This window comes from Octopus bimaculoides, chromosome 2 (genome assembly GCF_046866305.1).
Source record: "Octopus bimaculoides isolate indiv1 chromosome 2, ASM4686630v1, whole genome shotgun sequence".
NCBI lineage: Eukaryota > Metazoa > Mollusca > Cephalopoda > Octopoda > Octopodidae > Octopus > Octopus bimaculoides.
The window spans coordinates 36,464,837-36,479,662 of NC_142929.1; the positions used below are offsets into that span (position 1 = coordinate 36,464,837).

The 14,826-nt window shown below is 34.6% G+C and overlaps 1 protein-coding gene across 4 annotated transcripts in view; it reads left to right on the top strand.

Annotated features, from left to right (window-relative positions):
• Window positions 1–14,826, top strand: part of LOC106884359 (uncharacterized) — a 44,377-nt gene extending 29,551 nt beyond the window's left edge. For all 4 annotated transcript variants that reach the window (XM_052976300.2, XM_014935704.3, XM_014935702.3 and 1 more), the window contains exons 14-23: window positions 1,442–1,536; window positions 2,518–2,580; window positions 3,781–3,878; window positions 3,994–4,078; window positions 5,025–5,163; window positions 5,904–6,004; window positions 8,661–8,777; window positions 8,984–9,080; window positions 10,700–10,761; window positions 13,405–14,826. In XM_052976300.2, the coding sequence (XP_052832260.1) occupies window positions 1,442–1,536; window positions 2,518–2,580; window positions 3,781–3,878; window positions 3,994–4,078; window positions 5,025–5,163; window positions 5,904–6,004; window positions 8,661–8,777; window positions 8,984–9,080; window positions 10,700–10,761; window positions 13,405–13,489 (942 nt within the window). In that variant the 3' untranslated portion in view covers window positions 13,490–14,826. The remainder of the gene's footprint in view (window positions 1–1,441; window positions 1,537–2,517; window positions 2,581–3,780; window positions 3,879–3,993; window positions 4,079–5,024; window positions 5,164–5,903; window positions 6,005–8,660; window positions 8,778–8,983; window positions 9,081–10,699; window positions 10,762–13,404) is intronic.

Consider the following 14,826-nt stretch of genomic DNA (forward strand, 5'->3'; position numbering starts at 1 on the left):
AAACATGGAGCATCTCAACAGAAATATGGTAACAAAAGGATTAATTATAGACATAGGCGCAGGAGTGGCTGTGTGGTAAGTAGCTTGCTTACCAACCACATGGTTCCGGGTTTCAATCCCACTGCGTGGCACCTTGGGCAAGTGTCTTCTACTATAGCCTCGGGCCGACCAAAACCTTGTGAGTGGATTTGGTAGACGGAAACTGAAAGAAGCCTGTCGTATATATATATATATATGTATGTTTGTGTTTGTCCCCCAACATCGCTTGACAACCGATGGTGGTGTGTTTACGTCCCCGTAACTTAGTGGTTCGGCAAAAAGAGACTGATAGAATAAGTACTAGGCTTACAAAGAATAAGTCCTGGGGTCGATTTGCTCGACTAAAGGCAGTGCTCTAGCATGGCCACAGTCAAATGACTGAAACAAGTAAAAGAGTATAAAATAGTTTTCACTCTTGTATATTTCAACCAATGCTTTTATGCTAAGCTACTTCTTCAATGCACTTGTTTTCTAAATAACAACTATTTGTGAATAGGAGAATGAAATGCTTTCTAACTTACTCTTATCTATAATATAAGTTTTTAATGTTCCTTGGGATTTATATATCTTTTAGAAAATGTATTTTGCTGAAAGTAAGTGTTATTAAAAATCATTCACTCCTATATCTTATTTTCTCTGAAGCACTAATTAGTGATCTTCTGCATTTGTTGAATTAAACTGATGCATCAAATGCTTGCATTTTGTGCAATATCTATCATCATCATCATCATCATCATCATACGTCCGCTTTCCATGCTAGCATGGGTTGGATGATTTGACTGGGGACTGGCATACTAGATGGCTACACCAGACTCCAATCTGATCTGGCAGAGTTTCTACAGCTGGATGCCCTTCCTAACGCCAACCACTCCAAGAGTGTAGTGGGTGCTTTTTACGTGCCACCAGGGATTGTTGCAGTGATAGTAATTGTGTCTGTGTGTGTGTGTGTTTGTGTGTGTGGGTGGGTTGTTGTTGTTAAAGATAGATAGTTGATGATGATGGTAGTGGTAGTGGTGTTGCCTGTAGCAGTGATGATTTGAAACAAAGTTTTTCTGCTTAAAGTAAAATGATTGAACACTTTGAACCAAAGAACAATTTAATTTTACTGATTAACCCTTTAGCGTTTAGATTGCTCTGTCACATAATGCTTGTACATTAATCATGCATTATCTCATAGCTTTAAGATTTTGATGATGTAATTATCTTTAAAATGACATTGTAGGGTATGTGTGAGAGTCTGAATCTGACCTGTTTAAATATAAGATGTGTAGAATATTTAGACCGGATATGGCCAGTTTAAACACTAAGGGTTAATTCTTTCTATGTGGAAGTTACAAACCAACATTATTATTAACAATAATACTATAATTCTTAATATCTTAGCTTGTCACTTTCATTTCAGGCCACTCAGATTTTTATTAAAATCAAAGACATCTTAGAAAAACTACTTACCAAAATATTAGAAACTGAAATGAAACTGGCGTTTGATGATATCTGGTGAGTCTTTTAGGTTCTAGGGTTTGCTAAAATTTGTTACTTGAGATGCATTCTTTGAGGTATAGACATTTGTTTCAAGCTGTTATTTCACAGTGGTAATCCATCATTTATGTAGTGGAACAGAAACAGACGTCTATTCAAAACACACGTGTCTTGACCATTGTCATCACTTGAAAATGGATTTTCATGAAATCAGCGATAGATATTTTCAAACACGTGGTTTCTAGTGGTCAATGCTATTCAAGGGAGATAATTATTTCTTCATAATTTGAGGTCGGATTAGTATTTTGAATTTGAAATTAAGAAATTATAAGGAAAAAGATGCAGAGAATTTACATTTAATTTCTTTTTCTTAATTTCAAATTCAAATTTCTTATTCTGCTTAAAATAATGAAAACATGATTATCTCCTTTATAATAGCTGTGACTATTGGGGAAACCATGTGTATTACTAGAGAGTTGTTCATTAATAAAAAGGAAGGGCTGCATACTTTGTTTGCCACTAATATTACCTTAAGTGCTATGGGTGTTGCAGCATTGGACTTCAAGAGCTACACTGACCCATTATTATAATTTAATTATATGTATAAAAGAGAGTACAGGCCCATTTCTTCTTTACTGTACCCATGCTCAGAAATGTATCTTATGTTGTAAACATATCAGTCCTGTGTATATATGTACAAAGCCAAAAGATGATATTAATATTTATTTTATTTCCATTTTCTGTAACTTATATTTTTCCATTTTTAAATGGAGCATAATGCAATGTTCCAACTCATCAGATCCTGTCAAACTGTCCAACCCATACCATCATGGAAACTGGGCATTAAATAACAATAAGAATGATGTCAACAGTACTTCTGCCACAGCTACTGTTGTTGCTGTTCTTGTTTCGTTGAAACATCATTATCATTAATTCTTCTAAAACAATAGGTAGTCTAGTTGTTATAATAGTAATCATTTAGTGTTTTTATTTTGATAGGATGGATATAGTTATCCGAAAGCCACCGTGGGATCTAATAGACATTTTATTTTGTATTAAAAAGTAAGTATTTATCTCATTATCTATTTTTATGTGGTTTATTCCTTTACAAATTGTTAATCATTTTTAGTTTTTGTTTGGTCAAATATTGGTTTTACTTAAACTATGGGCAGAAAGTTTTTGTTTTTTTTAAGATTCAATAAAGTTAAAATTGTCTGATTTTGAGTAAACCTGATTGATGGAATAAAGCAAAAATAAATTAGGAAACTATCACTATACATCATTACCATTTTTGCACTGTTTTCTTGTTTCTGGTATGATATGAATAGAGTACAAGTTGATGTTAAACATCTGTTTATCTTTCCTGCCTACTATTCCTAGGAGGGTCATTAGGGTAGGGTCCTCAGGTAACATCTCCTTAGGTCCACGCAGAAGTAACCACCACAAGATTTTCCAGCTGGATGCCCAAGTGTGACCAACTGAGATTATGGATATTATCCAACCATCTCATTCTTGATCTACCTGTAGGTCTCCTGCCAGTTGGCTCAGCTTGAGGAATGTCTTACGAGTCTTTCTTGTGACATTCTAATTACATGTCTGTAGTATTGGAGCTGTGATCTCTGAATGTGGAGAAGTAGTAGCTTGGTCTGGAGAGATTCCCTGATCTCTGAGTTACACACTGTGTCAAGTTTGTTTATAATATGATATATCTTTTTATTTTTTAAAAAGGGGTTTTTACATTTGTTTTTCACAACTTGATGACCTAACAGTTTGAAGTTTTGGTGTGAGCAATTTAGTTGATAGTTGTATAATCTTGTTCTGGAATAATATACTGTACTTATGATTACAACAAATGAGGATTTAACTCACTAAACCTTTGTTCCATAATAATTGTTGAGTTACTTTCTTTTCTTGATATTCTAGATAAATATTTATTATATAATTCAAGTATGATAGTTTCTTTTATTTTAAATCAGCTAAAGAAGAGAAGTGCAGGGTAGATAACTTTAGATTGTTGTTTGAAGTATTACTTGTGTGCGGTTAGTATAAACAGCTAATATTCTTGTTTTAAATGTTGCTGGTTAGTTGTTGGAAGAAAAATTAATGTGGGGAGAGAATTTCAAAAGAATACTGTTTTTATTCCTTTTATTTAGGAGTTCATGGATTGTTAACTTGTTAGAAATGAAAATATATATTTATATAGCCTGACTTATTAAAAAAAAAGCACCAAAAATAACTAATATTTTGCTCCGATTTCTTTAGGCATTGGATTGCTGTATTTGGAATGATTTATGATGGAAATTCAAAAGATATTGAAGCAACATTTATATCTCTCTATGAATATTTCTTTTCAGATAAAGGTAGGTTTGAATTGATCTGTAGATTAATAATAATATATTTTATACACAGTTCACTTCCAAAACTTTCCGAGCTTTATATCTGTTATATTATTATTATGGCTGACTTCTGTTGTAGATCCTATTAAAGAGATGGAGCAAGTGCTTTCCCTGATACGCAATAGTCATTTTGTGTTGAAACCATTAGCTACTAAGTCTTCTGAGTAAGTTAATTTTATTTCCTTAATTCTTTTTCTATTTTTAAATGATTATTTTGGTGCAATATGTTATATTTTATGACAGATGCTAAAAATATGAGCAGCTCAAACTTATTCATCCATGATATATTAAATAAAAATTCATTTCCTTCTTTTTAACACATTGTTTATTGTGCTTATTTTGTAAACCCTATAGATGAGATAAAATGAGATATTGTTACAACCTCTAAGATGCACAATAACTGGAAAAAAAGTTGTTAATATAATTGCTTAAAGATTTTTCGAGCGAGATCGTTGCCAGTGCCCCTGGACTGGCTCTTGTGCGGGTGGCACATAAAAGACACCATTTCGAGCGTGGCCGTTTTCGTGCGGGTGACACGTAAAAGCACCCACTACACTCTCTGAGTGGTTGGCGTTAGGAAGGGCATCCAGCTGTAGAAACTCTGCCAAATCAGACTGGAGCCTGGTGTAGCCATCCGGTTGCACCAGTCCTCAGTCAAATCGTCCAACCCATGCTAGCATGGAAAGCGGACGTTAAATGATGATGATGATGATGATGTATCATTTTATAATTTTACGTTTATTGAATGGTTCCCAGGAATTTCCTGGGAATTTTGATCACAAGAATCCCTGGAGAAAATCCCTAATTCACTTATATAGATCAAGGAAATAGAGAAATGTGCTTTACCTCTAGAAACAATATCGTGATTTATATTCATGATATTTGGATGTTCTCAATATAAATTCAGGGGAAATGACACTGTAAACCGTTGGCCATCGAGTTACAACATTTTAACTTGGAGATAAAAAGAAGTAAGAAAAAAGAAACAAGATAGGGATCCATTGTTTTTATTTCAAGTTATTCATATGGTTGTTTCTAGTTAGGAATGTTTTATTTTCATTTTCTTTTTTTATTTTAAACTATTCATTTGTTCTTTTCATTTGATTAAAGCTATCAGGAGGATATTAATCAGTACTTAAAAATCTTAAATCTGTTGGAAACAATTTGTACAGAGATTATCTCTAAAACAGTGGATGTAAATACAATCAAAAGTATTGATGAACTTTTGGTAAAATATGCTGAAGCTAAGGTATGTTATGTCATATTATTTCTACTAACTGGTTATTAACTATATTTATACTTTCTAACAGCTTATGAAAGCAATTAACAGGAAGGATAAACCTACACTTAGAGACTTCTGGAAGAAGTTGAACACAATGGATGCTGTGGATAACATAGCTGAGTCATGGGATAAAGTGAAACACTCAACTTTGAATCATGCAGACTGTATCTGTGACTTTATAAATTTTTCACAAGCAGAAAACCTACATCAAATTCAGAAAGATATTGTGGCACTTACAAATTATGTAGGATTGTAGGGAGTCATAGAGGGTGATGTGGTTGAGTTGCTAGTGTTGCCAAGAGAAAGTTTATATAATGAAGGCTGATGTTGTTAGATCAAGATAGGCTAAGATGAGAATGCAGAAATTCCATCAACTCAACTCAGATTGACTGCGAAGAATATCATTAAATTGTTGACACTTACAGAGGAAGGCCTGCAAATTTTTGCTGATAACAAACTTAATCATGAATTTAATATAAGTGAATGAGTTCATTTTCTACACTGAGCATAAAAGATTTACACTCCTGTGTTAGATATACATCATCTATTTTCCTTTTTGTCATAATGACAAAATTATCCTTGTGAAGTAAAACATGATATTTTAATGTCCTGTGTAGCAGTAAATGTATATTATGTTATCTTGTTAATTTATGATACTAGATAAATATTAATGTTTAGTTATGATTCTATAATTTGTTATTCATTAGGTGGATCATGGCTCTGTAAGTAAATCTGGTTCTGTTATGTTTAATGAAACATTAGCACTCAACAAATTTCAGAAAGTATGGGAACTTCTCAATCACTACTGGTAAGTTACATCACTTTGTGTCTATTAGTAATAATATGTTACATAACTAAATGTCTATGCTATCTTAAATGATTAGTGTACATTTTAACATTTTCCAGTGATATAGATTAGTAAACATATTTACCACACAGGCGTGACTTGGATGGTTTGACAGGAGCTGACAAGTCAGAGACGTGTGCCAGGCTCCATTGTCTGCTTTGGCATGTTTTCTACAGCAGCATTCCCTTCCTAATGCCACCCACTTTACAGAGTGTACTGGGTGCTTTTTATGTGACACCAGCACTGGTGCTTTTTATGTAGCCTCAGCACTAGCAGGATTGCCAAGTAACTTGCAAGAAAAGTCCCCTTGGCTGGGAGAGGGAGTGGTACTGAGAGAGGTAGTTTTGTGCTGGTTGAGAGGTTAAAGTTCAATAGAGGGATAGAGGTAAGTGTCTTACTATAAGAGGAGATACTTGGCTACCACACTAGGAAAAGAAAGGAGAGATAGAATTAGAGAGAAAGATAGAGAGACAGTCAGAGTAAGAGAGAGAAATAGATGATGTTGGAGACGCATCTGGACATACCCACAAGGTATGGTGGGTTGAATATAAGAAGGGGATGTTTCATAAGTGTGTTGAGGGGAGATGTTTAGAGATCACATTGAGATTGGATAGAAGGGCTAATCTATAGTAGATATGTGTGCGCATGGAGAGTGTGTGTGGGGAGACATGTGGGGGAGAGTGCCTGCTGCAGGTGGTGGTCATGGGTTGGGGGAAAATGGGGTGTTGGGAAGATTGGTTGAGTGTATCTGTGTGTGTGGGGGTTGATAGCAGACATTGTGTGTGTGGGTAGGAGGAATGACTATAAAGGATGTGTGCATTTGTATGTGTTTGTGTGTTTTACTATCTTCTTGCCTTGACATCACATGATAGTTGTAAACAAATGTCACTGTTATCCAAGCAGTGTTCTTTAATTCCAGTCTTCTGTGAAAACATGGTCTGGTCACGAGAAAATATAACTTTACTTGAAAACAGATAAGAGTTGGTGACAGGAAGGGCATCTGGCTGTAGAAAATCTGCCTTGTCAAATTCCGCCTGACCCACACAAGCATGGAGATATTAGTTAAAATTCTTGCTTCTTGATAATTTTATTTGCTGCAACTGACTCATGATTAGAGTCTTCATGTATTTTGTTGTTTAGCCCTAGTCAGCAAATCTATGATCAAAGATATTAGACATGATTATTTTGTCTTTGTTTTAGTTATAATGTATCTAAGACTACATTACTAATGTGTCTTTAGTAGGTGTACTTTTAAGGAGATTTGGCAGCTGCTGTTTTTAGCAAGTCAAGTGATTTGGTAGGGGTTCCTTTATTAGCTTGACCTTTGTATATAATAATAGAATTTGAACCTCACTTCTGATTCTTATTGAAATAATTTTGTTTCTTAGGATTTCAATTATTCATACAATGAAAAATCATTCATTCATTTGTTTGTTTTACATCTTATTCCATATTATTGAAGCATTGTTTTACTGCCACATATTCTTCCTGTCACTAACCCATACCTCATTTTAAAGCCAAGATCTTTCATTTAAGATCTTTTCAAGTTCTCTCATTCCACATGGCTTCGAAGGAGTGAAGTGAGTGAAGGTTTATTGACAGGGGAACTAACAACTCCACCCAGCATATGTTGTAATTTTCATAAAAGCGAGTGCAGTTGTAAACAAACACAGACGCACATGTGCATGTACGCATACATGTACAATGAAGTCGTTTTATAAAGTCAGCTTTTCCCTGCTTGCATGGGCTACACAGATGCGGTTGCAGCAGATTTTCTATGGCCAAATGCTCTTTCTCTTGCTCATTTGTTTTCAAGTAAGATAATATTTCCTCACGTCCAAACAGGTATTTCACAGAAGACTGGAAATTAATGCTATACCATCTATGACAATGATACTTAAACAACCACCAAGATATCACACAACACACATACATACATACATACATACATACATACATACATACATACATACATACATACATACACGCATGCATGCATGCATGCATTATGTGTGGGGTGCAGTTGAGCAAGAGACTAACAAAATTCCTTGTAACACCAAAGATAATTTAAATGACAATATATTCACCACACCCTGTGTATACACACACACACACACACACATATATATATCATCACCATCGTCATCATTTAGCATCCGTTTTCCATGGGTAAGATGGTTTCACTGGAGCTGAAAAGTTGCACCAGGCTCCAGTCTGTTTTGGTTTGGTTTTTTATGCCTAGATGCCCTTCCTAATACCATCCACTCCACAAAGTGTACTGGGTGTCTTTTACATGTTACTGGCACAGGTGTCTTTCATATGTTACTGGCACTGGCCATGATTACGATTTCACTTAGCTTGATGTGTCTTTCACAAGGCTTTGGTCTACCCAATGTCTGAAATAGATTTTCAGGAAGTATAGTAGCTTATTTATGTATAACAAAATATTTGTTTATAAATTTTAATGTAAAAAAATTAGTAACTGGAAATAGATTTTTTTTCTTTTTTTGTAGTAAATTATATCTCTTAAATTATGAATTTCTGTCTAGTCTGATAATAACACACCAAAACTCTTATATTTTACTCCTTCTTACATATTATACTTTTCATAATTTAGCCAAGAGGTGGAGCAGGCTCTTCAAAGAGACCCATCAGCTGAAACATGCCAGCAGATCTTAACAACTCTTCAAAATTCTATTCCTGCTATGGAGACAACTTACATTAATTTCTCATGGTAATTATCTTATCTAATTTTAAATGAGAAAATTAATATAGAATGGTTATAGTATTTTAATTTTTCCATAATTAGAATATATAAACTGCTTGTTATATTTCTCAGGTTTTAATTTTCTCAACTGTATACCTAGAAGTCATTTACTGTTTCTACTCTTATGGAGTGATAGACATACTAATACTGAGTTTAAATTTTATGATTTGTAGTTGCCTTGCAATGAATATTGAAAAACCCTGTGATACTGAAGCATTCAATTCTTTGTCAAATCAGCTAAACCTGTTGCTCTCTGAGTTAGAAGGCCATGTAAATATCATTCTTTTCTTTCTTAATATAAATATCTCTAAAAGGTGTTTCCTTTAAGCCATATTGTATATCATATCTTTTAGTTAAAAGTCTATAAATATATTTACAGATGTTTTTAATATATATTTTCAGTAATGCCATTTTTATATGAACCAAATACAGTAATAAATCAACATATATTTTTATATTTATCTTTTTCCTTTGAGATATTTTATCAAACTTTCTTCATCAGTTTTTTTTTTCTCTCTCAGAATAAATCTAAGCACAGATTTTATTTCTGTTTAGCATAGTCAGTGACACAGATATGTTTATTGCTGCTACTATGAGAGTGGGCTGAAAAGTTCATAAGGCTGACTGAAGGAGTGATGTTAGTGTGAAATTTTGCATGCATTAATTTCAACTCTTCATATAAATAACTGCATTGTTTCTTTCCAGGAAAACTCACATCTGACTGTTCAAAGAAGACTTGAAAAGTAACTAGTAGTGACTTCTCTTGAAAATGGACAAAATTTGACATCTCTCTGTGTTATCAAGTACCTGCAGAAAAAGGGTTTAGCCCCCATAGTCATTCATGCTAACATGGTTGCTACTTTAGGGAATGATGGTCCAGCTTAATCAACAGTGCAAAAGTGGGCAGCTGAATTTATGAGGGCAAGAGAGAGTCTTGAAGATGACCCAAGGTCTGGACATCCTGCAACTGCCACCATTGAGGAAATCATTGATTGTGTTCACCACATGCTGACAGGCAATTAACTATAAATCAAAGTATTATGCCAATTTGCTGAGGCAGTTATGAAAGGCTATCAAAACAAAGCACCTAGGAAAATTGATGAAATGGGTCTTGTTTCATCAGGACAATGCTCCAGCACACAAGTCCTTGGTTTCAATGGTTGCTGTATGTGACCATGGCTTTGAACTGGTTGATCACCCTCCCTATTCTCCTGATTTGACCCCATCTGACTATCATCTGTTCCTCAACATGAAAAAATACTTAGCTGTGAACTAGTGTCACAGTGATGATGATGTCATATCTGATGTTCATGACTTTTCCTGACCAACAGGATGAAAGCTTCTTCACCAATGGGGATCCAAGCACTGCAACACTGATGGAAGAAGTGTGTGGGCTGCAAGGGGGACTATGTTGAAAATAAACCTCATTTGGTCATATCTTGATCAACCTATGAACTTTTCAGCCAACTCATAGTGTTAATCTACTCAGAATAGATATTATTTGCATTGTCTTTTTAGCCCCATAATTTTAACATTAATAATTCTGCTTTAAATAACTGAAGTTATTGAATTACTAATGATAAAAAATACATTAGTATTTCTGATTGATTCACATTTTAATAGCCAATGCTTCTGTAGATCATAGTCAGAAGAATGAAAGGTTATTGAAAAGATTATTTTGCTTTGTGTTGGCTTGCTGCCATCTTAACTTCTTGCATGATTCCATTTCCATTACTGTGATTTTTTGAAATTTAAATTTACTAAGGCTTACAGTTTTTCTTGTTATATTTTACACTGTATAAAGTAATTTTCAAAAGAGCCTAGGGATTGTCCCTGAACTCAATATGTGTATAGTGTAATATTTGTTTGTATCTTTTTTTTCTTGTTAGGACAATGAACCCAAAGTCACCAGTGCTCATCTACAAGCTTTGTTTTTTCTTCCAGATAAAAGGTAATATATTTTTATGTGTGTGACCATCATGGTGATTTTTATGTCTTTTTCCATTCTGGCATGTGTTGGATGGGTCTGTTGCATCACCGGACACACACATGAGGAGAAAACTACCAACCTGTATTTTTGTGGATGCCCTTCAGTCCAAGCCACTTTACAGCATGGTCACTGTTTCTACCATGGTCACTGTTTCTACCATGGTCACTGTTTCTATTTGATGTGAGGATGAGGAGAAATACTAGCTAGAAATTTTTCAGTAATTTATAACATATACATATAATTTCTATCTGACTATATGTGTGTGTGTGTGTGTGTGATCATTACCATCATCATCATTTAATGTCTGTTTTCCACACTGGCATGGGTTGGATGGTTTGACAGGAGCTGGCAAGCCATAAGACTGCACTAGGCTTCACTGTCTGTTTTGGCCTGGTTTTTATGGTTGGATTCCCTTCCTAATGCCGACCACTTTACAGAGTGGACTGTATGCTTTTTACGTGGAGTCAGCTCTGGTGAAGTTTACTTTGGCATGGTATTTACAGCTGGGAGCCCTTCCAAATGCCAGCCACTTTACAGTGTGGACTGGATGCTTTTTACAAGGCACCAGCACTGGCAGGGTCACCAAGTAACTTGCAAGACAAAGATCCTTTGAGCATGGGTGGGGTGTATTGGAGAAGGTGGCCTTGTGCCAGGTGATGAGAGGTTAGAATGTGGCAGAGGGACAGAAAACAGGTATCTTGCTGTAGAGGAGATACATGATTACCCAGTCAGAGGGGGAGTGAGAGAGAGAGTGGCAATGTGCTAGGGCATACCCTCACTGTATAGGGATCAGAATATAAATGGGATTGTAGAGTATTGCCAATGTGTTCTCTCGCACACATACTGTTTTTCTCTTTTTTAAGGCTTTGTATTTATTAAAGTGTTAACCAACTTAGTTACATTTTGTGATTTTTTTTGTACTTTTGTACATACATCATAAAATGCATCCAGTGCATTCTGTAAAGAGGCTGCTAGACAAATGGGGACAATGTAGGGAATGAGAGGACCCTTTAGTCTTCTCAATATGACACTCTGTCTCATGCTGGTGTCACAATAATATGAACACAGTACATTCTGTAAAGTGATTGGTGATAGGAACAGCATTGATCTATAAAAACCAAGTCAAAATTGGAAGACAGAGATGAGCCTTGATCTTCTGACCTGTCTAGGAAGGCAGTAACTCTGTATAAGAACTACACGGGCCATGGTGACCTGTGCAACCATGACAACATGGAAAGCAAACCTTAAATAATAATAGTAGTGGTGGCATCTGTTATATTTGTTGTTGTTCACATCGTCCTTGTATTAACAAAAATGTGATTTGTAGCAATGTGTAGCATTTCAAAATGTATTAACCAAAATATGTGGTTTTCAAAAATGTTTTTCAGTAGTTTTTCCAATTGCCTATCTTCAGTAGCAAAGTTAGAAATAATTATGATAGCACAAAGTTGTCTTTCAAAGTTTTAGTTTTCAGGATATGTGTGACTTTCTGTTTGAAAACCACTGATTTTTAATCATTTAGTGATTGTTTTTGTTTGCACTCCGTCAGTTACGACAACGAGGGTTCCAGTTGATCTGATCAATGGAACAGCCTGCTCATGGAATTAATGTGCAAGTGGCTGAGCACTCCACAGACATGTGTACCCTTAACATAGTTCTCGGGGGAGATTCAGCATGACACAGAGTGTGACAAGGCTGGCTCTTTGAAATATAGGCTCAACAGAAACAGGAAGATAGAGTGAGAGAAAGTTGTGGTGAAAGAGTACAGCAGGGTTCACCCCCCCCCTGCCAGAGCCTTGTGTAGCTTTAGGTGTTTTTGCTCAATAAACACTCACAACGCCTGATCTGGGAAATCGCGATACTACAACCACGAGTCCGCTGCCCTAACCACTGGGCCATTGTGCCTCCACAATGATTGTAAATTATAGTGAAGAACCATTCTAAAAATGATGATGTGTGATATGGAAATCCGGAATGTAAAGAAATGATAATTAGGATGAATTAACTAAGTAGATAATGTCTAAAAGATAAAGTAAAGTCTTTAGAATATAGTAATTGCAAATTAAACTCTACTGCAAAAGAGGAGAATAATATGAATATGGACGAGGGCTTTAAGCTGTTGATCTATTATGAGTGTGTGTAGTAATTAGTATAAAGTCAGTTTTATCTGAGTAATATTACTTGTCAGAGAAACGGCAGCAAGCTAGCAGGACAAAATGCTTGGCAGCATTTTGTCTGTCTTTACAATCTGAGTTCAAATTCTGCCAAGCTGACTTTGCCTTTTATCCTTTTGGAGGTCAATAAAATAAGTATCAGTTGAGCACTGGGGTTGATATAAATGAGTTAGATGCTCCCTGAAATTGCTGACCTTATACTAAAATTTGAAACCAATATTACTTGTCAGACAATTCTGGCCGTGATAAACCTTTAGATATGGATTGGTAAACTTGGTTATCACACACACATACATAAATTCCACACACTACTACAGTAGGCATATTATAAGCACTCTTATGTTTGAATGGGAAAAAACATAAATGAACACATAATATCTGGCTATATGTTAACAAATTTTTAAAGGTTATTTTCATTTTCGTCTTTCAGAGAAATGTTGAACAATGGTCTTGGCCAACTGGAAAACATGATTCGTGGTTTGCGTACATATCACTCAAAGTTAATAGCAACGTGACAAAAGTTAGTTAAGTAGCCAATATTTGGCTGGTTATTTGCAATAATGTCACCTTCCAAACTGACTTTTTCAAGTTGAATTACATAACATCGAAGCTAATCAGATTTATGATTTGCTATCAAGGTTATTAAATACTATTTGTTTAAAACAGAGTGTACTGTTGTTATTGATATGACAGGAATTAGAAATAAGTCTCATATAACCTTTATAGTTAATAAGGAACTCCTTTTTCATTTGTGATTGTCTTATTTCACTTAATGTTACAAAAATGAAATGATAAAAAGAAAAAAATTATTAGCTTTTAAGCAATTATTCTTTTTTCTTTGTTTTTTTTTCCCCACCAAATTTCATACACACAGAGGCTTGCATGCATTTTTGCACATAGATGTATATGTGCATGTATACATGCACCACCACCTACTCACATACTCATACACATCCACCAGCGAATGTGTGCACAACACGAAGATGTAAGACATCTTGAGTGACTCAGGGTTTATCTTCTCCCGAACTTACTATCCCAATGAAGTTGTGATGTATTATTCTGCTAGAATATTAATTCTTTAAGAAAGTTAAGCATTGCTAATCTTCTTGCAATTCTTTGAGATCAAACAATATCAACCGCATTATCTTCATCACTTTGGAAAGGTCTGAAAAGACTATGAGCATTTTATTCCCAGTTTGAATAAAAATAGAAAAGGTAAACGTGATTAGTTGGAGAAAAATAAGTAATTTTCTCACAAGGCTAGATAAACTGAAGCAAGTAGAATTGTCTTACATAGATACAAACACAACAAAACAGCCACACTGAGACACAAATTCAGTAATCATTTTATTATTTTACCTGTATGAATTTCTTAGGTAATAATACAAAAATGCTACTGGAAGATACTCAGGTTCTACATTGTATTGCCACCCTCAGACTTCTAGGCAAGCGTACCAGGTGTCTCATATCACCAAGCTTTTTTTCCAAATCATTTTCCAACATTTCAGAACATCCTTTCTTCATCTTTCTCACTTTTATAATTCCTATTTACATTGCATTCAGGTTTATGATTATACTTTAAGAAAAAGTAATTTGAAAGAAAAACTAACAACAATCTTGATTTAATTATGTACAATACATCACATTAGTAATTAATACCTTATTTTTTCTGTGATATTTAAGTCAGTAAGCTCACCTGAACATCTTCATCTATATTTATATTTTTATCTCAATCTCACCTGTTCTAAATTATCTAAAGGGAGTAAAAAATTGTCTTCAATGTTTTCTATTTTTACAAAATGAAGAAAAACTGTAAAATTTTGTTAAGAAAAATAAAACTTTAAATAATGTT